Below are 23,955 nucleotides of genomic sequence, written 5' to 3'. Positions count from 1 at the left end.
TCTACCCATGGGACCACACTTTTAAAGAGGAAAACGGAATAGCCATGCCAGACTAATGTTCTTTGTGCCAAGGCTATCCCCCCTATGCTGGTTAATCTTTGATATTAGTACTTTTAGAAGCTGAGCCCAAATGGAAACCATTGTTGTGTTGTGTTGTGCTACGTAACTGATAATCTGCCCTCAGAAAGTCATGTTTCCTTCTGTACCAGCTCTGCAAATCCAAAGGACTTTGGGCATACGTCAAGTGCAGAAACAGCACAAAAATATACCATATTCATGGATGAAACCAGGAGAAAAAATTCTTAACATATCTTCATATTTAAGCTGCTGTGGTAAGTCAGTCAGCTTTCCTTTGCGTGTCATCGGGTACTCCCTACTTATCAACTTCACCTTGTCACTATTGGTGTCTCCTTCTGGAGTGGCCACATCAGGGCCTCGATACGGCTGCTCGGGAGGACACTTTCACAACCAGCGCCCCCCATGAGCAGCTGCTCTTGTCCATGGGCTACGGCTCTGGCCCAGAGTCTGCACCTGTGAGGGCTCTCCACAGCCACCTTCAGGCCATATGCCATCCACCTGGGATCTCCACAGGCTTCAGGGGGACAACCTGGTCCACCAGGGTCCTGTTCATGGGCAGCAGGGGAACTTCTGCTCCAGAGCCTGGAGCACCTCCTCCTCCTCCTTCCTCACTGACCTCGATGTCTTCAGGATTCTTTCTCTCCCATTTTCTCACTCCTTTCTCCCAGCCGCTGTTGCACAGTGTTTTTTCCCTTTCTTAAATTTGCTCCCCCAGGGGCACAACCAGTGTTGCTCATTGGTTTAGCCTTGGCCAGCAGAGGGTCCCTTTTGGAGATCGCTGGAACTGGCTTTTATCTAACGTGGGGCAGCTTCCAGGCTCTTCTCACAGAGGACATCTCTGCAGCTCCCTGCTACCAAAACCTTGCCTTGTAAACCCAATACATCTCTTTACCAAGATACTTTTCCTCCATTCATTTTCGGAATCTTCCTGAGCCCTACCATCACACCTCACTTTCCTGTATGTGGGCCATCTGACAGTTCTGTCATGAACGCCATTCATCAGATCAGAACAGAACAGGACCTGGCAATTTGTAATCTGTTATGTACAAAAATGGTCTGTTTTCTTCCCTAAAAGAGCTTAAATTTTCTGACTTTTCTCCCTTTCCATCCAATGTCTTCCAGGAATAGCTAACTGGTCAGGCAGCCCTAGGCTTCCTGTCTTCAAATGCAGAGCTCCCTTTTGTGGTTCTTCACAGCTGAAAAGCCTGTTAAGGGAAGTATGTGATAAGTAAAATTTAGAACAAGTCAGCAATAGTCAATTGTTCAATAACTGGATATAATGTCTTGGGGTTGCACCTCACCTCTCCTGACTTAATAATGTAGAATTTAGATGTCCTACACATTCATCTGGGCTGCCTCTGCAGTTAGTAGAAGGATGTGGGCACCCAAAGGATGAGTAATCCTATTGAAGGGGGATTTCTATGATAAGTGTGAAGAATCAAATGTCAGTGCCTATCCCTATCAATTAACTATAAAGGGAACCTATCTGATTAGCTTAAATTAGCCATGTAAAAATGAGCTGTTTGAAGATAAATTGGATGATTTGCACTGGAAATGGCTAGCTCCTATATCCCATTATTACTGTCCAGTTAACAGAAAGATCTTAGGTGCTCAAATATAGTTTCTGACTAGCAAACATATTTGAAGAAAGGTTTACAGAGAGACACAAAAATCAGATGGACATAAAAGACCTCTTAAGAAATCCTCTTTTGTCTAGTTGACCAGGGTAGGAGAGGATGGGGGCACTTCTTAGTTTGCACTGTTAAGTGTTGAAATATGAGTAAAATGGGTTACAATCTAGGTAGATAAGCAATAATATATGAACAACGCTAGATAAAATTCTTTGAGAATTTCTAAAGGATGTCAAGCATAAAATAGCTTAGCTACATCCTGTGGTGTGTAACCTCTTATTTCAAATGATGTTAGCACCTAAACACAAGAATATGGGAAATATCATCTGTTTTTAAAATACATTCTGGAGAGACCTAAAGAACTATAGTCCTGTAAGTCTAGCCTCTGTACCAGTCAAATTAGTAGAAACTAATATTTTAATAAGATGACGAATATGTACCTGGGGAGAATCAGCAGTATTGTCAAATCGTGTCTCATAAAACTCTGGATTCTTTGATACCAGTAGTGATGGTCAGTAAAGGATATCCTGCTGCTGTTGAGGAAAGTTCGACCATAGAAGACCTTTTTGGAAGGTATCTCACCAAAATGTCTTAAAGAAACTAAGCTGCCATAGGATAAGAGGGAAGATCCGCTTTTGCAGATAAGGAATTTTTTAGAAGGTAAGAAACAGTAAAAGATCAGATGTCTGGCTGAGTGGAGGTCACCAAATTGTAACTACAGCAGATCTATACTCATAAGTAATGTGGAAAAGGAGCAAACAGTGAGGTGCCAGCATTTGCTAATGACACTAAATCATTCAGATTAGTAAAGATAAGGACCTTATGTGAAGAATAGCAAAAGGACTTCACAGGTTCAGTGACATAATGTCAAAATTGATAATAAAATTCAATGTAAGTAAATCCAAAGTGAAGCAGGTAGCAGGGTGTGACTCAACTTCATGTATAAAATGGTGGAGTCGGAGCTCATAATTATTCAGGAAGAAGAATTTGGTCATATAACTGGTAGTCAGTTCAGTGCTCAGTACAAGTACAAAAACCCATTGAATGCCAGGAATTGTTAGAAAAGGAACAGAAAACAAAACAATGAAGTTCAGTTCACCTGAATTGTGAATATTGTGTGTAGTTTTGGAGTCCCATGATCTGTAAAAGGATATAGTAGTACTCAAAAAGCTTTATGAAGGACAGCTGGGATGATTAAGGGCATGAAACAGCTTTACTGAAAGGAATGACTAAGTAGCGTAGAACTCCTCAACCTATAGAAGAGGCAACTGAGATAGAGATCTATTAAATCATGTGTGTTAGGGAGAAAGAGGACAGTAAATGACTGTTTGTTGCTTCTTCTAATACAAAAGCTAGGGGTCATCAAGCAAAGCTAGCACGTGGCAGGTTCAAAATAAAGTGATTCTTTACATAGCATATAATTAACATATAAAGCTTCTTACCACAGGATGTTGTGGATGATAGAATTGTATATGAGTTCAAAGGGAAGACTGAGGGAAGAGAAATTCACTGAGGAATACCAGCATAGAAACCACCTCTGGCTCAGCAAATCCCTGAACCACAAATTGCTGGAGACTAGGAGACTACCTAGGAAAGCATCACCATATGCTTGCCTTATTGTTATATTCTTTCCTAGGTGCCTAGCTATTGGTAAGATGTTGGGTTAGATGTACCTTTACTCTGAGCAAACAGTCATTCGTACTTTGACATTCTTACATATAATAACCTGCAGCAAAAGCATAAAGCGCTCATTAATTTTATATTTGTTCCCCCCAAAATGTCCCAAAATTCACATGACAAAACTTCTAGAGACTATATTTGCTGTAATGGAGTTGTTATGTGTGGAGATTGTATGGGCATTACCACTGCATTATTTTAATATGAACAAAGAAGCTTGCTATTGACAAACCTAAACAGTATAAGTATACTGGAAATATAACTCAACAAGTGGTTCAAAATTTGGCCCTGCACCATGATTTTGTGATTAGATGTTTATCTTCAGGCAGCCAATTTTTAGAAAATATTGAGCTAACATATTTTCCCTGAGAAGTCTTAGCACTAAAAAACTGCATTTTATCCAATGTCAGGCATGAGGGAGAATTGGCCCTATACTTCATGGAAAGTCAAGGAGGAAAGGAGTCTGTTCATGTTAACTTTAATACCAAATTTCCGTCTGCCCCAGTTTGAAATTGCAGAGATATCACATGTATACAATAGGGATTTATAATAGAGGCAGCAACTCATCCTTAACCATAGTGATGATACTGGGCCTCTGTTATAGAGCTGTCTTTAGTGTGTAGACATGCTGATATGTTTGCTCAATAAAATACAGCTTTCAAGACATACAGTTAAGTTTACATGATCACCAGCGTGAGAGGGATAAAGCTGGAATAGAAGAAAAGCAAGAAGAGAATTAATGCAATAAAGGCTAGGATTTAACAGACAGGGTTGAGTAAAATAAATGTAAAACAACAGGTGTCATTGACTCTTATCAGCATTTTTAATTAACATCTGTTTTTAGCCCAGAGTAGTTTGGAAGAGTATGTTGGAGTGTGTCTGTATTTAAAGATAAAGATAGGCTGTTGAGAAGTTTCTGAGTAGTAAGAGGTTGGGGGAATGGAGAGATCTGGGGACAAGGGCTGTCTGGGTTGGTGTTAGGTACAGTTTAGAGGAACCCAAAGAAAAAATTCTATAATAAAATTGCAATGTAGGGAAATACTACTATGGCAACAAAATATTTTCTCTTGAACGAAAATGAGTATGAAAAAAGAAATACAGAGTGTGGGAAATTCAAAGGACGTACACATTACAAGAAGAGAAAAGACTGAATATAGTTTAGAAAGAAAGAAACCATCAGAGTTTCAATTTATATAATAATAATTTATAACAGTAATAAATTGCTGTTCTTCAGACTTCTATAGCAACTAGTATTAAAAATCTCAGTGCACTTGACAGGCATGAAGGAATTATGCTACATGTAGTAAAACATTGCTGTTTCTCCCAACAGTCATCAGTCATCAGTCATTAACAGTCCCAACAGTCATTAACAGTGGTTAACCCCCTTCTGCAAAAACCCAGGCTCACGTGACTGACCAACATCGAATGAGAAGTGTATGGCATAAATGTTCACAAAATCAGAATCTGTTAACTAATATTTCTTTGGTTTAGACACAGGACAGTTCTATAGTTTTAAAGTACTCCTCTCTTGTAGTTAATTGAGCATGGGGCAAGAAATAAATGTTGTAGCTTTTCTTTCTGTAGCTAAAACCACTAAGTTTTCTAGAATATTTTGTATGTCTTGACTATTTTTTACTAAATATGTATTTTAAAATTTTCAATGCTGCCTTCTTAATAAACTACCTTGGTTCACCTGAGAATCTGACTCAAAAATGCCTGAACAGCTTTTCTTTAATCATTGAAGTCTGTTCTGAGAAGTGTCTATGCTTAACAGAGTCATCTCAATCATTTCACACAAGAACACATTTAGGTTTCCTAGGGCTGAATCCTACAAGATAGGGATCACATGGTAAGATTTTTTTATTTTTTTTTTCAGGTTGGGAATGTCTTCAAGATTCACAGCCTGTTACAGCCCTCCAGGGTTTTCTCTGGCCAGGGAGTCATGCTGTCTGGCTCCCCTTATTAACTTTCTCTTTCCTCCTATTTTTTTAATTTGGTTTGTTTGTTTGTTTCCTTGCTTCATACCAGAGGGTACCCTTTGATGTGAAGGGCATTCGGGTTTACACCCAACAATCTATAAAGTTATAGGTGTACTTCCTTAAGTTCGGAGATACCTAATTTGACAGTATGGTTCAAGTGACAGAGACTTTTGGGTGGCTTGAAATATTTGTGCCCATTTGAAATTTTCTCAGAGTTATTCATGAATTTTCACTTGAGACATGTTCATGTGTAACCTTTAAAGGGCTCCATAAGGGATTTTTTTAAAACAAGTCACTCAGGCCCCAAATCCAATACTTCACTTAACATGCCTATATTTAGGACCCATAGAAAATTGTAGGTCGTAAACCCATGCATTAATGGTTTGGTAAATTTGGGCCTAAAGGGATGTATAGATTATACCTGGACAACCTTCAGAGATTCAACGTCCACAATACAATTTAGAAGATTATGCCTTTGGCTCTTATACATACAGACCTGTTGGCTGTTTCTCCATTGCCCTTTTGGTGGGCTCTGCAGCACTTTCTCTTTATCAGTACTACTAGAGTATCTTAGAAAGCAACAAGGTTGTGGACCCCACTCTGAGGCTTATGTATCCTTTCCTAAAAAGCTCATAATCCAAAAAAAATAGAAGCATAATAGCATGAGGCTGGCAAAACCATACCACTAGCATCTCAGAGGTCGTAAGTAACAAATGCCTCCATTGATTCTTCCATTAGTTCCCCACTAACTTTAAGAATCATTGACGAATCTCAACCAAGCCTTACAGAGGATAGAAGTTTCAGCAGTAAGCAAATGCCTACCAGTTTTGAGCATATCAGCAGCCAGTTAGCATTAAATAAGATAAAGTAAATGATCTCCATCCCAAAAGGCTAAGCAAAAGTTCAGCAGGTATACATTCTGCAATTCAACAAATGCACTGCATAAAACCACACAGTCTACACTGATTCTTGCCCAAACCATCATTGGGAGGGAGGGAGCTCAGTATACCGTGCTGGAGCATATTTAGGCAAAGCACATAGGGAACAAGTAGAGTTCCTGTGTTGAGCCCTATATAGGAGGAATCATAAGAAGCTAACTAAAAGTAGTCTTTGCTGCTAACAGTATAGTTTCTTTTAAAAAACGACAGTCATGGTTTCAATTTCTGGTTGTCTCACATGAAACTTCTGTTATGTTTGCACATACTGTGGTGTTGAACAACAAGAAATAATAATCTAGCTGCAGTTAACTAACATCCAGCAATTAATTGAATTTTGCCAAAGGAACTTAGTGGTATTGGGAATAGTCTATTTTTGAGATAGGACATTATCCAAATGAATAATATCAGAATACCAAGTAAATACAAAAATTAAGAGACTGAGTCCCCCAGATCATGACATTGTGAAATGCAAAAATCACAGTTTGGTGGGAGAGGAAAAGGTAGGTTCTTTGGAGCATTCCTGTGTTGGGCTGCTTTCAGTGGTCTCATTTTCTCTGCAACTATCTAATTTAAAATAGGGTGTTCTGCTGAACTCCTGTGGGTAAAATTGGATCAGTTTTTGGTTGTCTTTTTTTTTTTTTTTAAAGTGTGGTGGTTTTCTTTTGTTTGCTTTTGTTTGTGTGTTTCTTTTTAAATGAAATTTAAGATCTTAATATATTTATTCCTCTCCAGCAACCCTGAGTATCGGAATTACAACATTCACTATAAAATGAAGGATATAAGTCTTTGGCAAATACTGTATTTTATAGATGAAAAGTTACATAGCAATCTGTGTCTTCAGAGTTTACTGAAATTTGACTTTAAAATATTTGCTTGAAGGTCAATAGAATTTCAGGGTTGTAATAGTAAGGATGCATTGAAGTTACACTATCTATACCTGTTTTGCTTTGTTTTGTTTTGTTTTTAAAAGGGGGTTTAAGAGGTATTCTAAAATACAGCTACGACTCTAAATCATTTTCCTTATATTCAACAATTGGTTGGAAACCAAGCCATCCCTATTTAAAATCAACCACGTAGCAACCTAGCCACACACTTTTTACATTCTTTAACCTGATAATCTCTAATTATTCTGGCTCAGAATTCCATTGAAATGGGGTCCAGAGTCATTTTACAGACATCATTCTTTATTTTAATATTGTCTAATTTAAAAGGAAAAAAAAAATCAGATAATAACAACATTTTTAAGGCGAAAAAAAAAGCATGAAAACCATTTCTGTTCCAAAAATTGCTGATATGAGAACTTATGGGAAACAGCGCCTTTTATGAATAATTATTATTATTGTGTTTAAGAAATGGGCAAGATGCCTAGAAATTGAATGAAAGAATGAGCTATTAAATTGAAATATTAAATGAAATAACTGAATTAAAAGTGATCATGTAAACCCTGCGGTAAATGTTGGGAGCTGTAGCTGATTGAACATATTTTCATCATCTGTTTTGTATGCTTAAATACAATTGCTTGATGTAAGTAAACACTTGATTGATATTCTGAATACTTTAAAATCTGCATATGCATCACAGAATACACAATCACATCACAATTAAAACTTAATTTCAGTGTAGTTTGATTGCATGTAAATTATTTCAATATTCATTTTTTTCCTGTTCTGTTTGCTCTGTGCATATTTAATATTCACTTTTTGAATGCATATCACCCTTGATTGGACTGTGAGATGAGGAGGACTCTGAAATTCCTTCCATTAAAAAGGATTGCCTTATAAATGTTATTTGTGCCACAGCTCTTCCCCTGCAGATTATTTTCTAAATGTTGTGTACCCTTATTGAAGACAAGGAAAAAAAAACTGCTGCAACCCTCCTTTATCAGCCTAGCACATGGAATATGCTTACATGGTCGATGGGCATGTCTAAGAAGGCTTGTTGGTTGTAACTAGTCCCTAAAGAAATGTTTCCATCTTTCCTGCACTGTATTTCTCTCTTGCTTGCATGATCTCTCTCTCTTCCCTTCCTCCTCCCTTCAAACGATTTTTTTCTTGTTCCTGGCCTTCTTATTAGGTTCTTTAATATTGTGGATAAATATTTTTTAAGTTGACTGTTTTGGGCTTGAAAACTGTATCTTTAAGTGATCACATTCAATTTCAGTGCTGTGGAATACAGTTGACAAAATTCTGCTTTTGATATATTTGCAGAACTTCTTATAAAAACTCAATAGGCATCTTTTCCCATCACCCCAGGTCCCAATCTGTGCACGTGATTTTGATCTATGGTGTTTCAAATCACCTTATCTCTGAACATTTACAGGATAAGAGGAAACCCGGGACATTTTTTTTATTATTTTTATTTATGCTGGTGAGAATCAAAAATAGTCTTTCTGAAGTCAATGATAGAATAATATTTTTTATATTTTTTAAAAATATTTAATTTTTAAAAATAAATATTTGTGGCTTTCCCAACGTCTTTTCAGTTAATCACATTCTCAAAATGCAAGTAGGCAGCAGGTCTGCCACTCCACCAGAAGGCAAGTCAGGGCTCTTCCCTGTCTTGACTATTTTGACCTGAATTATTCTTGTCATATCACTCACATTTCCCCTTTGTTTCCTTGTCCATAAAATAGATGCACTAATAGCCATCTTTTTAGAGTTTTGTAGGAAAGGTAGAAAGATCACATACAAGTGTCTACTAACAGTATTATTTTATTTTATGGGAATTTAACCTTAATATTGTATGTGCTCAACAGCTCACAGAGAAATGTTTTCCTATCTGACCTGTATAGTTAATCGCAGTTTGAGGGTTTTAATCTTGAAGGTCATATTTATGTTGGCTATCACTTTGACCAAACAAGTGGCTGAACTTCATGGTTTACAGGCAGATTTTCTTATCTCTCGTTTTCAAGAGACATATAAGTCTTGATTGCTGGAGTTATTGTGAAGCAAGCAATAAGTAACAAGGTGGAGGAGGGGGGGGAGGACATTCACTTCACGACCAGTACCCTGTAGGTGCCATTTCAGAAAGCAGATATTTTACCTTGTATTTGTAGCATGGGAACAAAAGGGATAGTATTTTGATGTGAGGATTTTTTGGTTTGACGAGCTGATAAACTGTAAGTGAAATATGCGAGCAATAGCAATAAAGCTTCCCACAACAAAATGTGTTTGTAAAAGAGGTATTATTAGTTTGTTATTAGTTCTCTCCTGCTGTACAGGGCTCTCTCTAATTGTTTCTGTAGAACAAAAGCAACACGACTTCCATGCAAAAAAAAAAAAATCAAAATAGTAATTTTTTTCTAATGAAGCTTTTAAAAATACTAGACATTCTTGACTTATTTAATACTGTTTACCTAAGAAATGCAAACTTGTTACCCTTGTTTGAAACTTCCTCCTTACTGTAAAGCAATTCCATGTATAATATGGATTATATGCAATAATTTATGAAGTATCTGTGATCGCTATTTGCAGCTGTGTTGGTTAGTGAAGAGCATTTATTGGGTACTATTTTTTTCTTTGTCACCCTCAATATAGCTCTGAAAATAACGAGCCAACTTCACAGTTTTATGAATAGGGGCCATAATGAGACAAAAGTATATGTGTCAATTAAAGGAAAAAAAGATGAAACCTTTGTGAAACAGCAAAGAACTGACAGCTTTTGGTCCATGGTCCCATTCTGCAGGGCAATCACAAGAAAAAGTTACTTCACGGTTTTTTGGTTACAATCATTTTTGCTTTGCTAAAGCAAATATCATTCAAATAGTCTGTATAGTTCTAACTTTGGAAAAAACAAATCATGATGCAGATTTTTTTTTTAGCTGCTCATAAAGTCTGTTCGTCTGTTTCTGTTTGGTTTCCAATTTCGCCTCTAAGTACTAAGAATGTATATTTAATCCATAATTGAGAAGAAAAATGTGCCAGAAGAAGATAAACATGATAGCTATTCAAGATACACATATTTTAACATGTACTTATTTGTCTTAATTAAAGCAAAGCCTTAGAAGCAGCATTGCAACACAATGCATTTTAATGGAAAGTCCTTCACAGAAAGCACGTTGAAAAGCTTCAGAAACATAGATGTGCATGATAAAACAACGGGGCGCTGCTCATTCCCCAGCGATCAAGAGGTTAACCTTACATCATCTCTTCCCCTCCCTTAAACAGGTTCTGTGAGGAGGGCTGCAAATTAGCGCTTGGAAAACACAGCAGGGAGGTTAGCTTTAGGGAGGAAAGGACTCCCCACTTCAGGTGTTAGGAACCTCACCTGGAAAGTGTATTTCCTTTTCTACTTAAGCTAACATATTAGGCCTTCTTGTCAAGAATTCTATTCCTTGAGAAGTCCTCAATGACTGTGTCTGATGACCTGCTGAATCCTTCCAAGTGTGCAGTGGAAGAGAAGAGAGCAATTCGGCTGTGGTAGCAAGAAGGAGGCAGAAAACTGCTTAGGCTTTGGGCAGAAACACAGAATGGTACATCATATGAAACTCATTCACCTACCAAGGGGAAGGAGGATTCCTGTGTCTCTTCTGCATTCACGCCAGCCTTAGGAAGAGCTACAGCATTTCCTAAGATAGCTGCAAGGTGCAGAACTGTATAAGCACTGGCATCTGTATGGTGCTGACAATAACGCTTCCTCACAATGAAAAATTACAATGCTGCTTTTTCCCCACCGGGGTTCAGGAGCCATCTCCTTTCCAGGCTTCAAGTATCTACAGCTGATTTATTTATGAAACTGTGAACAGGAGAAAAGGGAAAACTTTACCAGTAACAGGAAAATATAGAAATCATTCTACATAGAATCAATCATTTGCTTCGCAACTGAAATAAGACAAGGGTGTTGTGTTGTTTCCCAAATCCAAAATTAATCTCACCAAATCCATTTTCTGTGGGGATTTTTAAACCATTTAAAACATGCGGTGGGAGAAAATGTGTACAAATAGAATCACTTTCTCCCAGTGTCGAGTGGTTGTCATAGACTGGTTATGTACATCTAGTATAATAGAGATGTTGGCCCAGTACGATGCTGTATACATTCTCAGAAAGCTCCTGATGGGTGGCTTTTTTTCTGCTGCTTCAGTAGGTATTCTAAAGATTGTATGCGAGAGGATATATACAGCCTTCAACGGTATCTCCTTCCCATGTAGGTATTTGCTCTAATTGCCAGGAGATAATGAGTGGTCACTGGGTAGGAAGAAGGTGGCAGTCTATGTCATTACAAATGGAAGGAGCTGTTGTTCAGTGAGCCTTCAACCCACCAAAATGATGTGATAAATCATTTGATGTGTCTCAGTATAACATGAAAAAACTCTCCTGGGTCCATAGTAAAGGGGAAGTTCTACGTTCACACTGCTCCATTCCTACTCTACTGCATCTCCAGGAGATACTGATGAAGAGGGTTAATGGCAGTCACTGTGGTACCTTATTGTTCTGCAACCCCAGTATGAGTATACTGATTTTCCCCAGTAAAGCTTTGGCATCACTTTTGATGAGAACTGAAGAATTTCCTCTGTCCATTAACAAACTTTGATGCAGCTCTTGCATTGCCCTCAGCAAGTGACTTATTTCTTTTTCTTACAGGTATCAGAGATTTGAGAAAGCATTTCTGCTAGCTGTTGACATAGGTGCTCGGGACCTGTTTATGGTGAGTCCTTTCTGTTGTCAGGATGTTAGATGTCAGCTTTTGTGCACATTTAAAAGGATCTGTGTCATTTGCAGTCTTAGAAACATACTGGACAGAATTATTTTACCTCGTTTGCCCCTTGCCATCATAAAATTTGTCAATGGGAACTGAGTATTTTTAGAGTCATTGACATTTTCCCTAGCATGGCCTAAAGGCTACTCTTTATTTTTGAGGAATTAATGTATATGTTTCTGAACTTTCACCTTCTTCATCTGTCCTGATGTGGGTGAATGTCATCTTTCACTCTAATAAGCTTATACGTTTCTAATCCGTTCCTTTAAGAAGTACAACTGCTGAGTCCAGGACACAAGAGCTGGCCATATCCTGGGGATCCTGAATGCTCTTAGTTTGTCTCTTAGGGTTTTGTGAAAAGTGACAAATTATGAACGCTTCTACAGGTACTTTTAAAACAACAAAGCTCAGCAGCATCAACCCAAGGGTTTTTACATTTCATGCACTCTCTGCCCCCTCCCATTTAATTAGCTACAAAAGTAAAATTAACCAGCTCTTAAAAGGTCCTCTGTGTGAGCTCTGCAGGAGGCTCTTGTTTTATAAGATCTTGCACCACAATGTCACAGTGAGGTCAGATGGACAAAGCCAATCATGCTTTCCTAGTCTCTCAGCATGTTGCTGCTCCACAGCTGATTTCATTGTTTTCAAAGAAACAATAGAAAAGGGGCTTGTTTAAAAAAAGGCCCTTTGAACGATTCGTTTGCTTGACTCTTTTGCATAATGAAGACATTCTGTTGTTTAAATTAAGCTTTGACACTAGATGTTAATATCATTTATCCCATTAAGTCACTTGCCCTGCTAGTTTGATCTTGATATTTAAATTGTATGTTAAATTACACAATTAAATCCTGCTTTTATGGGTTATGAAAATTCCCTTCTAATTATATAAAAAGTTGTGTGAACCTTTTGATGTTTTTTTCACGGCTCTAATCATCTGGCTTGTTCCATCTAATTAGAAAGATGTGAATACTGCGATAAACTTTTCTAAGTATGCGTCAAACGAAAGTGATGGAAATGTCAGACTTTTAGGAAATTCATTACATGTTTTATATTTACTCTCCTTGATTTTTCATCCTTTTAGCTCAGCCTTTTCCTTTTCTCTTTTTATTTCATTTTTATTAAATGTAACTTTGTCAATGCAAATTTTATACCCAATCAAGATGAGCACTGCAGCCATTTATAAATTTCAGACTGTAAACTGTCTGCAGCAGGATACATCTTTCTGTCAGGGGGCTCTCCCACTACTCAGATAATAAATCCTCCCAGAGTAATGACAGCCATTCTGGCAGAACAAATGACCCAGTATTTGGCCAGCCATCTCAAGGGCCCTCTCTTATATGGGCTAAGAGCATTTTCTGCACAATCTTTTTCTCTTTCCTTTCCTCTGCTGATGACAGCACTGAGAGAACACCTCTGTCCCAAGGTGGGAAACACCAGCGTTGGGTCAGGAGGTGGGTGCAAAGCTGCTAACGTGGGAGAGGGCCTGCCAACACGTGGCTCCAAAGTGGTAATGTATCCTCCTCTGAACAAAAAGTTTCCCTAGCTTTCTTCTGGAGGAGGCTCAAGGCTAACAGAGAAATTGGCTCCATCCTTTCCAACTCTTCTTCATTTTCCCTCTTCTCTCAGCACCTCCTCTCCCCATCCCATCTCACCAATGCTCTTAAACAAGCATAAATATAAATGCCCATTTAGTTCCTCCTGACTTACATTATTGTGAGATGAAAACCAGTTCCACGTTCTCCTTGTTTTCCTTGCATTACCTTTGAGATTCCTCATAGTTTCCTGCAATTTATGCAACAAGCAGCACACACGCCTGCCTCTTCAAATCCTCTGTCGACTCTCTCCCTCCTCTGGGGAAATGTCCTTTTGCTAATTCATCACCTAAGTGAGGTGCTAATGAACAAACTTTACAATTAACTAACAAAGGCACTGCTGCAGGACTACTAAGTACAAGACTCAAGAAGTTTAAAGGTGCATAGCTCGTAAAAAGTATTTATTTGTGCCACAGGAATTTCCAGGGAATTGGTCTTTATTGCACTAAATACAGTGTAAAATTAAGTAATCTGCTCCCTAAAAACTTATAGTCCTTCTAGGTACTAGAATAATAATACCATTGCATAGCAAGATTTGTGCATCCTTCACTTCTGCTTAACACTGAATAATTTGTATATATTGTTTATATAGGTCAAAATGCAATTAATAACATACAACTTGACTTTACCTATATTTAAAGTATTTATAATTATGTGGAGTACGAATAACTAATATATAGGTCAATTATTTGTACTGTCATTTTACACAACAACCAAATCCGTTTATAAAACCTCAGCTGGCTCTAGGAGTGACGCCACCTTATTCCTAGTTAATTTAATGGGATTTCAAGAAGAAATAGTAGGCTAAGGAAGATACCTGATGACATAAGGAAAATGAGAGAGAAAAAAAAAGTTATTTATTAAAGGGAAACAGAGAAGGATCAAAAACAAAGAAAGGATCCAGAAGAGCAGATATAACAGAGACTGGAGAGGATCCACACTTTGAATCTAAGGAAATGTCCTGTATCTTGGAGAAATTATCCCGAGCCAAAGTTGTTTTCACAAAAGAGAGCTCTGTAGCCTTCCCGATACTTGTTTTGAGAATGCAAAGAAGTTTGAGGAAGTGCTATCTCAGGCCTAATTTATTTCATAAAAATGAAAAAGAAACAAAAAAAGGCTTAAAAGTTACTCCTATAGCTATAGCGTCACTGGTATGATGCCATAACAAGACACACGGGCACTGCTGTGTCTCCCCATAAGCTTTACCCTCACGTCACATCTAAGTCCCTCAATTATTATCATCTCCTACAAAGTTCAATAAAAAAATAAAACTGAAAAGGACATAATATCATGAACAACAGCTACATTTATTGGACAGTGACTGATCCAATCTGTGACAGAAAAGATCAAGCAGTAGAAAGGTTGTTAGCTTTAAATCCTTTTGTAGTATGCTCCAGCTCTCAGCTGCTGAAAATTCAAAAGGCCATCCCACGTACCAAAGGTAGCAAAAATGCAAGGAAAAGACACTTTAATAAAAGTGTCAGATCTTGGGTGATACACTGATGAGGAAAGTGCGTGTTTCGAAGAAGTGTTGGAATTTTGCCCAGAAATATCCTATAGACAAATGTGCATCGATGTTTCAAATGACTTCTGTTCACCTAGGGCCAGCTCTGTGAGTCACAAAGATGAGGGTAAAAAGGAAGTAGTCCAAAAAGTAATCAAACTGTTAAATGATAAAATACAGCCTTTCAGCAAACTCCTGATAAGCAGCTGAAAATTGTGTTTATTATCACCATTGTTTTTGAAAGGGACATGATATTTGACCTGATAAATTCTTAGATAAGTGCGTGAAAAAATCTGTAACAAATATTCAGCTAATTTAATTCTTTAAATTTTCCTGTCATTCTTTAAGGCACCCTGTAATGTAGTGTTTTTCCTTTTTCTTTTATTTATCTTCTGGTTGTATCCTACTCAGAGAGTTATAAATTCTTATAAAATTCCATTTTGCTGGCTAATTTGAGTGAGGACCACCTAAATTTGATCCAAAATTGTCTAACCAGTAGTTTTTATTTAAAAAAAATGTATTTTTTTTCTTTCTAAAGCTCATTTAGAGATAGAGAAAAGTCTTTCTTTTTTTCTTTTTTCTTTTTCTTTTTTAATTCTTTATGGCAGAAACTTGAGGAACCACACAGAAAGCCACTGACTGCTACATCTCCGTTTCTTGCAAAGCCCACATTAGTTAGTGATGGATATGTCTTCAAAACAGAGAACATAGCCAAGACCAAGATCTGAAAGTATCAGATGTTTTGAAACACAAGGTGTGCACATCTTCTTCACTGAAAGCACTTTGTCATTTTCTGCAATTGTTTCCATCACCTCCCCAAGTTTATTATTTAAAAATGCATTGAAATATACAATACCTTAGTTTAAACTACAAAAAGAGAGACATTAATCATTGTCAGAATACATTTTAAATAGGTGAACATAATCTGCCTATACATTCAAATCTTTGTAAGCTCAGACTTGTTGGAGAGCCCTTAGGTTTTCTATTGTTATCTAAATAAGCTGACAATATCTACTGTTTAATCTTCATAGAAATCATACCTTGCTACTCAGGCCCTTTTCTCTGACAACCATGTTAGACTTACAAAGAGAGGAAGTACAGAGTTCGCAACAAGTTCGTAAGTCATTACTTCGCCTCAAGACACTTGCACATTTTTTAAGTCACACCTGTATTTGTAATTAGAAAATGTTGCTGTCTGCTTTGGACTGTGAGGATCCTGCAAGCCAGTGCCATGTTTCCCTGTGTAATCAGTCTCAGTTTCCCTAGTATTCTGTTTGCTGCTTCTTTTTTTTTTTTTTTTTTTAATTAAATGAGGGGAGAATACAGGCGGCATCTTTTTCTGCTTTCTGCCACCATTAGTCTCATTTTTCTGTCTGTCTTCTCCTTCTAGAGTAAGGTCACTTTTTTTCTCCAAGAGTTTTCCTCATGTTGATAAAAGTGTCAGTAAACTCACACTGAGAAGGACAGTTTCACTTGAAATCTTCTGCATTACTGAGAATATAGTTGCTTTTATGGTATGTAGGGGGTCAATGTTTCCAGCAAGTACTTCTTTTCCCTTTAAATTCCTGCATGTGGATAGTGTGCAGAACAATGGCCAGGAATAACTTAAATCTTTGGATACTGATTGCCATCTTCAATGAAGAAGTGGGGAAAAAAAAAACTTTGTCAGTTGTTCTTGGTTGTCCTTCTTACTTCATCTATCCCAATTCATGCACAGAACAGTCTGTGGCTCTGATGCCGAAGGAGAAAGGGTTTAATTGTGTCTTCATTAATGGGATGAATGGACAAAACTTTTTACTTCACATTTCAAAGGACCAAAACCCAAGGGCAGTGAGATTGTAATTTATCAGCAGGAAAATATTATCCTGCAAATTGTACTGCATGTAATACAGGTGATTTTTACCTCAAAGGTTAACACACAATTAAAAGACTTGCAGTTCAGCATGTAATGATAAACCCTGCTGCAGCCCTCTGATTTTTATCCCTAGATTAAGGATTAGATCCAGAGTATTGGCAACTATTCATGCTAGACAACAACATTTTTGGAAAGCCCCTCATGTATTTGTGGTCAGGAGACCCAAGAGTGACTCAGGAATCATGTCACCTGTGTCAAGGTTAAAACCTTTGAGAAAGCATCGTTGTTCATATTATGTCCAATATCAGCACAAGGACAACCACATTTTACTCAAAGGACAGTAAGTGTATCATGACAACCTCCAAACAAAAACTAGTCCTCAAATAGCTTTGCCACAAAACTCATGTACTAGGTGGAAGCATTAAAACTTCACCTGGGGACTGTGAGTCAGAAGAGTTCCAGTATTTTAGTTTTGGTTACTGAGACCCTCTTTCTAGCAACCCTCTTTTAATTCTTTTTGTGCCAACCAAAATTTCCTTTAAAGCATACAGATTGGTTTCATTCATATGCTGAGTCAACAGCTTCACTTTTATTGATGCATGGTTGGTCGGTGCTTTATTCATTGTTAACGAGAAATGCTGTATTAACAGCACAAGTAAGATAATAAATGGGCATTGGGAGAGAATTAAAACGTAATGCTAGGTTCATCGGTTCCATCTGTGTTTGTGATCTAAATAATAAAAGAACCTCTTTCTTTCAAATTCTCTTTTGTTACACCTATGAGATTCATTTTAGATTAATCTTTTATTTTTCTTTTATTTCCAAAGGACATCCATTACTTTGCATTAGATAAGGGTGAATTGGCACTAGCTGAAGTGGCAAAGAAAAAGGCTAATGACATTGATGCAGAATCAATAACTACTGGAATTGGTAAGAATTAATGGTGTTTAAAAAGCCCTTTTTGTTTCAATCAATACTTGTCCTGTACAACACTGTGTTATATTTGTTGGGGGTTATTGGTTCAATTGTATTGTTTTCTTTGAAAGCGAGACAGTATTTTTATTTGTAGCTGAAGAGGGAAGCTTATAAAAATGACAGCTTTGCCTTTCAGTACCCACGTGAGGATTGTGTCAATGCAATAGCTACAGAACAAAAAAGATTAGCATACTATGGCTCTATAGAAAAGTTCAGGCTGTGCAAACTGAACTCAGATTCCCCTCAGGTAAGGAACTGAACCGGAAAATCTTTGTTCATGCTAATGTTAAAGGCCAGGTATGGCAATCTCATTCACCTATTTGCTCGTATATACAGTCCCAATAACTGGAGTAACATCGTGATTACATTGGAAGCATTTGGAGGAAACTTTTACTGATGTAAATAACATAAGCTCAGATCCTGGCTTTAACGTAACTGCTTCATACTCAGTGGGATTCTTGCAGTTCCATAAGGTGTATTGATGCAAAAATTGTGGGATTAGACTAACAGCTCAAACACAAACATCTTTTCAGACAGGGGAACTTACAACTCGTTCATTTTCTCCTTGTGTTTCCTTTGAATTGTCATGAAGAGATGTGTACAAATATGTAGATTGTTCTGATTATTCAGACCTGTAACATGAACCAAGCAGCAAGTGTCTACAAGAGTCTAGAAAGCTGACCTCCTGTGGAGAGAAAGTAGACAGAGAGAAAAAAATAAAGAAAAGAACGCGAAATGTTTGTGTAAAATATGCACAGCATTGTTTTGCTTATCTTGATGCATCTTTGAATATTAGAAAAAATCACTGGGCTTCTGTCCTTGCCCCATGCTAAAAAAGCAGAATATGACTGGAACTCAGAAGGAGTCAGAAAAACTTTGAGATTTTGAATAATGTAGAATTCTTTTAGGACCAAAAAATAAGAACTGAACATCCAAGAGTTCACCCAGAGCGTAAAATCAAATACCATTCAAATATGTGGAAATGCAGAGGTGTGGTATGTGAGTTCATGTGGCTGTTTCTATATATGTAGATACAAATCCCTGACTTTCAAGGTTATGCAGTACAGTATCATGTCCTTCCCTCTCCAGCAGAACAGAAATCAAGCAGCGGCTGTCCTGAATGCTTTTCTTCAGATCTTTCATTTTCAAACCTAAGTCTCTTCCAGCATTTTTTGCACCACAGCTGTGCCTTTGAGCAAGCTCTTTGACCACTAGAATTGCCAAAAATGGCATTTGTTTAGGTCATCTGTTACCAGGTGCTCTTTAAAGTGTACAATTGCATCTTCCTTGCTTTCTGTTCTCTTATTCGTAGAGAGGTGTCCTCTGCACCTAATATAACTAAGATACTGAAAGGTCGTCTCTGATCATTATCTATTCTCTTAGTTTATTAGTCTTGAAAAATTGCCTTAATCCAGAAAAATTAAGCCTTAAACTGTGTCTTCATTTAATTCCTTGCAAACTAACACTATTATTAGATTTCTGAAGCTAGGCTATTTTCAAGCTTACTGAGAGCCTTGTACCATGTTAGAGACACAAAGAGAGGGATAGGGAAGAAACCTGAGTTGATTCCAAGTGCCTTACTAGCCTATCAGAGGTAATAAATGTGTTACTGCAGCTCTGTTACAAATGTGCAGGCACACAGTCTTCCCCTCCTTCAGAGCAGTCCTACGGTTACCTTTGGAATGCCCCATAAGCATAAATTATTAAAGTCATTTTATATGATAAAGTCTTTAAAGTGTTCTCATTTGCTGAATAATTAACTATCAGGATGATTTAAAATACTTAGTAAATTCAATGCCCCTGGGACAAACTGTCAGTGAGATTCAGTCTATTAACAGTAATGAATTTGCATCCAATTCATTTTATATGAAAACAAACATAGGAGTCTCCCATGAGTTTGTTTCATTGCAGATCAGATCTCACCTTAAACACTTGAAAATCTCAGCCACAGGTTTTGTTTTATTACACTTTGTTCCAAGGTCCTTTCTTTTTGATTTTTTTTTTTAATTTCAGAAACTGTTGTTAGCAAAAAAAGTGTCACAGAGTGTGGATTTTTTGAACACAATGAAAACAGAAGAGAACTAACAAGTGCTTTAAATGTAAATTATTGCATTTATCTAACATTTTGAGAAAGGGAACAAAAATCATGCCGGTGCCAAAAGCTTTAAAATGCACTTTGCAACAAGTCTTTGTCCCCTAACCATCTCCTAAGCCAAGTCCTCATGATCTAGGCCCTGCTTTCTTCAAGTCAATTTGCCAATGGTCACATTTCCTAGAACAACCCCAAAACTCCTTGAATGCCCACTTCAGGCTCCTACAAGAAGGCAGCAACCTAAGCAAATGAGACTACAAGGTGCAATCAGTACTGCTGGGTCCCAGTTATAGTGAACACTGCCTTAGGGAATATCTGGTCTCTATGTCCTAAACCATACAAATGTGAACCTACATCCACATCTGGTGATATTTCCTAAGCTAGCCCATCCCCAAAACTCAGCTCACTGCTACTTGAAAATAACATGAGTCAGTGCTTCTGGTCAATTCCCAAGCTGCTGAGAGTGCTCCGTCTTGCCTTGGATATATATTTAATTTGTCAGAATATTTCTGTGTACAGGGCTTACTTCAAACATAATATATTTTGAACTCAGACTGTTGGAAAAGTTTCAAATTCCTCCAAATAATGTAAAATGGCAATATAATTTCAACTTAAATTTATAGATGTCATCCAGAGTTCTGTAATCACTGGTGGATTCCTCACGTATATTAAATCAAGATTTGTGTCAAGATAAAGCTAAGAATAGATTTATTATTTCAAAATTTTCTGAATTTTAGCTCTTCTCAGTTCCACACTTGATCATGGTTTGCTATACACTGTTTCCAAGAAGTCGCCATCAAAGTGAATAACAACTGTGTGCATTGGTAAAAACTACTATAGACCTTCAGAGCATAGTAGTTTTTTTTGAGAATATTGCTGAGCAAGATGAAGTGTCAAGTGAGCTCGCTGCTATTCCCTGCCTATGTTTTTGGCAGAATCAGATATTTTGTTCAACTGATTAAAATCTGCTTAAGAAAATTATTCTCATACAATTTTATGTTTGACAGCCTGTGAAAATGCATCTTGAGGCACGAGAAGATTAGGGTAATGGTATCGTACATCTCTGAGAATACAAAAGCAGTCTCCTCTTTCCCCACTCCCATTTCATCGGCAGACCAGTGGCCACACTTGTCGTTACCTCTGCCAAAGCTTTCCCATTGAATTATTTCTGTAGTAGACCTACGAGTTCCTTAATGAGGTCAGGGAGTTCTCATTTAGCCCTGCCTAAGCTATATTCCGTGCACCTCATTTCACTGTATTAAAACAGAGAGGACTTTCTGCCATATTGACAATATTTGCGGGCTTACTAATGAATTCTGTTCATGGGTGTAGCCTTGCATGTTTGCTCCAGAAGTAACCGCGTATAATGTTGTCCATGCTAGCAGACTGCATGGTCTTGGTGCTGTAAACTGTAGGTTGCAAATGTAAAACTTGAGTTGCAAAGAACTGACATGGCACAGCCTGTTAAGAAATGCCAAAACTAATAATGATCAGGGAGGTGTAGAACTCAGCCTTTCAGACATCATTGCTCAATGAATATCCAATGAAGAGCATATGTAGTCTGTGTCAGAAAGTTTCCCAAGGCCAACTTCCAACAAATTACATTAGGGCCTAGCAAGATGATTTTAACCTTCAAATCAATAGCTTTTACCCAAAAGGGATTCATGTTGTGACAAGACAGATAACTGCTGCATAGTTCAAAAGCAAATTGGGAAACCCTGTATTTCTACTTAGAATTAAATTCAGAATATTAGTAGCACTAATGTTTAGGCAACATTTCTAACAGAGGTATCGTAATAAAAACACTGATGTTGAGATAATAGCATTGTTCTGAAAGGCTAGATGAGACTGACTAACATTTTGGTGGTTCAGTAACGTCTCGTGAAAGTGCTTGAGGTTTTTCCACTTAAAATAGAATTTTAAAATGCTTCTGGAAATATTCCATAATACTTGCAAGTGAGATAGGATATCTTATCAGTTCTCACAAAGATTGAGGTCTAATTTCCCACACAGTACATAAAATGACATTCAAAATATAGGGGCCCTAAATGTTTCACCTTACTGGCAAGGAATGTCACCAGGTTGAACCTTAAGTGGAGAATGTTCATTTCTTCTCAGTTCTCTGACAGTATTTTACACTGAATGGCTTACACGTTCTTTCTGATTGTTCGTAATTACACATGCCACAGTGTTTTGTCTTCACACAGTATGTCTGAAACACCAGTCTGGCCTCACATACGTTCTGCTACCTCCAAATTGCTTGTGTTTTACTCAGGTCTTCACCTGATCCCAATAGTCCACCTGAACACACCTGCGTTTCAAAACAACATTTAGAATTGTCCTCCTGTTTTTGTAACCTTCCCAGTCCCTGCATTAGCCTAGTTGGTACCAGTTGTTCCTCTTCTGATCCATAATTACTTCTTTCGTCTATCAAGCAATAGAGTTCTTCCTTACCCTCATATACCCTTTCTGATACTGATGACAAAACCTTCTTAATTTCCTACTCTCCCTTGACACACACATCTTTCTGTTTCTATCAAATTCCAAGTAAACTAAGAATCCTAGCCTTTTATTTCATGGCATGATTTTTATTTCACTGCATAATATTTTTATGACTTGTTTAAAAGGTATTACCCAGTATATAGATGAAATGGGATCTGGGAAGACTTGGGGGACACCTGTTGATGCTACAGTTTTCTGGAACTCTGTTGCCTTCAGTTTCAGCATTAGATCTCCTGCTTATTTATTTAGATTTTCAGTTGAAGTTGGTCAAAACCTATGGCATCAAATCCTTTGCTTTTAGTTTTCTAGTAATATGACTTTTTCTCCAGAGAGCCAGAAAAATGTTTTTAATGAAACATTCCTTTTACGTGTAATCAGCCAATAAACCTATGGCAAGAAATGAGTTTCACCACAAGCACTTTTTGAATTTTATACCACAGAAAATGAGAGTCTTTGAAGATCCATAGTAATTTTAAATGATTAAACTGTGTTCATGTGTACTTTCTCCTGCATGTATCAAAGCACACACAGCACTTGATACAGAACCCACTAAAAACAATGAAAAGGTTTCCACCATCTTCAGTAGGCTTTGGATGTTAGCAAGTAACAAACTCAGGTATAGGCCTGGCATTACCTGAACTGCTGTCCTCTGCAAAAAAAAAATGACAAAGAGCCTGGTCTGGAAGGATGCTCTACTTGATGTGTCAACTATTTGTGTCCCCTGGTTTCAAGAGGAGCTGGTGGCACCCAGTTCTCACAGCACACAAACCTGTTGCAGTGGCAGTTCTGAACTCACAGTTTAGCCTACCAGCCTCACTGGGGGGGTGACAATGTGTTCCTGTATATCTAAGTGGATCTGCTTAATCTTCTTTATTTTCTTTTTGTTAGCTATATTTTTTAATTTTCAAACTACTAGTGAGGCTTTTAATATATTGAGAGGCACTGATTGTTCTCTTCCTCGTGTTCTTTTTGAGAAGTAGAGTTGTTTGTTTTACATAAGGTCTATAGTAATGCCAAACTATTTTTGGCTCCACCTCATCTCACCCCTTTGCTTGCTTGTGTCATGATGTCAGTTTTGATCTATACCTTCCCATTGCTAGACAGCTTTGCCTAAAGACATAATCCTCAGCCCCTAATAATTATAAGTACATCAAAGCCTAGCTGGTTTGCTTAGCTGCAGAGGTCTACACAAAGATCTGTCTATCTTCACTTGAAAGAGATTTATGGTTTTATGTCAAGCTTTAGAATAATTGTGGCATTCCTTTTTTTTTTCTCCTTTATCATGACATATCCATGCCCACTGCAGAACCTGATTTAAAACACACCATTATATGTCTGAAATGAAGACAATATTCTCCTTAGTATTTTAATTTTAGTGATTCCCATATTTGTAATATCTGTCAACGGTAAAATTATGCCCCATTTAACATGAAAAAAA

General features: G+C 37.5%; 1 protein-coding gene across 3 annotated transcripts in view; it reads left to right on the top strand.

Moving 5' to 3' along the window:
* The window catches only part of LOC121067393 (WD repeat containing planar cell polarity effector), a 150,431-nt gene that overhangs the window by 92,774 nt on the left and 33,702 nt on the right, over positions 1–23,955 (top strand). For all 3 annotated transcript variants that reach the window (XM_040551830.1, XM_040551828.1, XM_040551829.1), the window contains exons 15-16: positions 11,883–11,946; positions 17,776–17,878. In XM_040551830.1, coding sequence (XP_040407764.1) covers positions 11,883–11,946; positions 17,776–17,878 — 167 coding nt within the window. The remainder of the gene's footprint in view (positions 1–11,882; positions 11,947–17,775; positions 17,879–23,955) is intronic.

The sequence above is a fragment of the Cygnus olor genome, chromosome 3 (genome assembly GCF_009769625.2).
Source record: "Cygnus olor isolate bCygOlo1 chromosome 3, bCygOlo1.pri.v2, whole genome shotgun sequence".
NCBI classification, from domain to species: Eukaryota; Metazoa; Chordata; class Aves; order Anseriformes; family Anatidae; genus Cygnus; species Cygnus olor.
The sequence above is the reverse complement of the archived record's forward strand: the minus strand, read 5'-3'. Positions and strand labels throughout refer to the sequence as shown.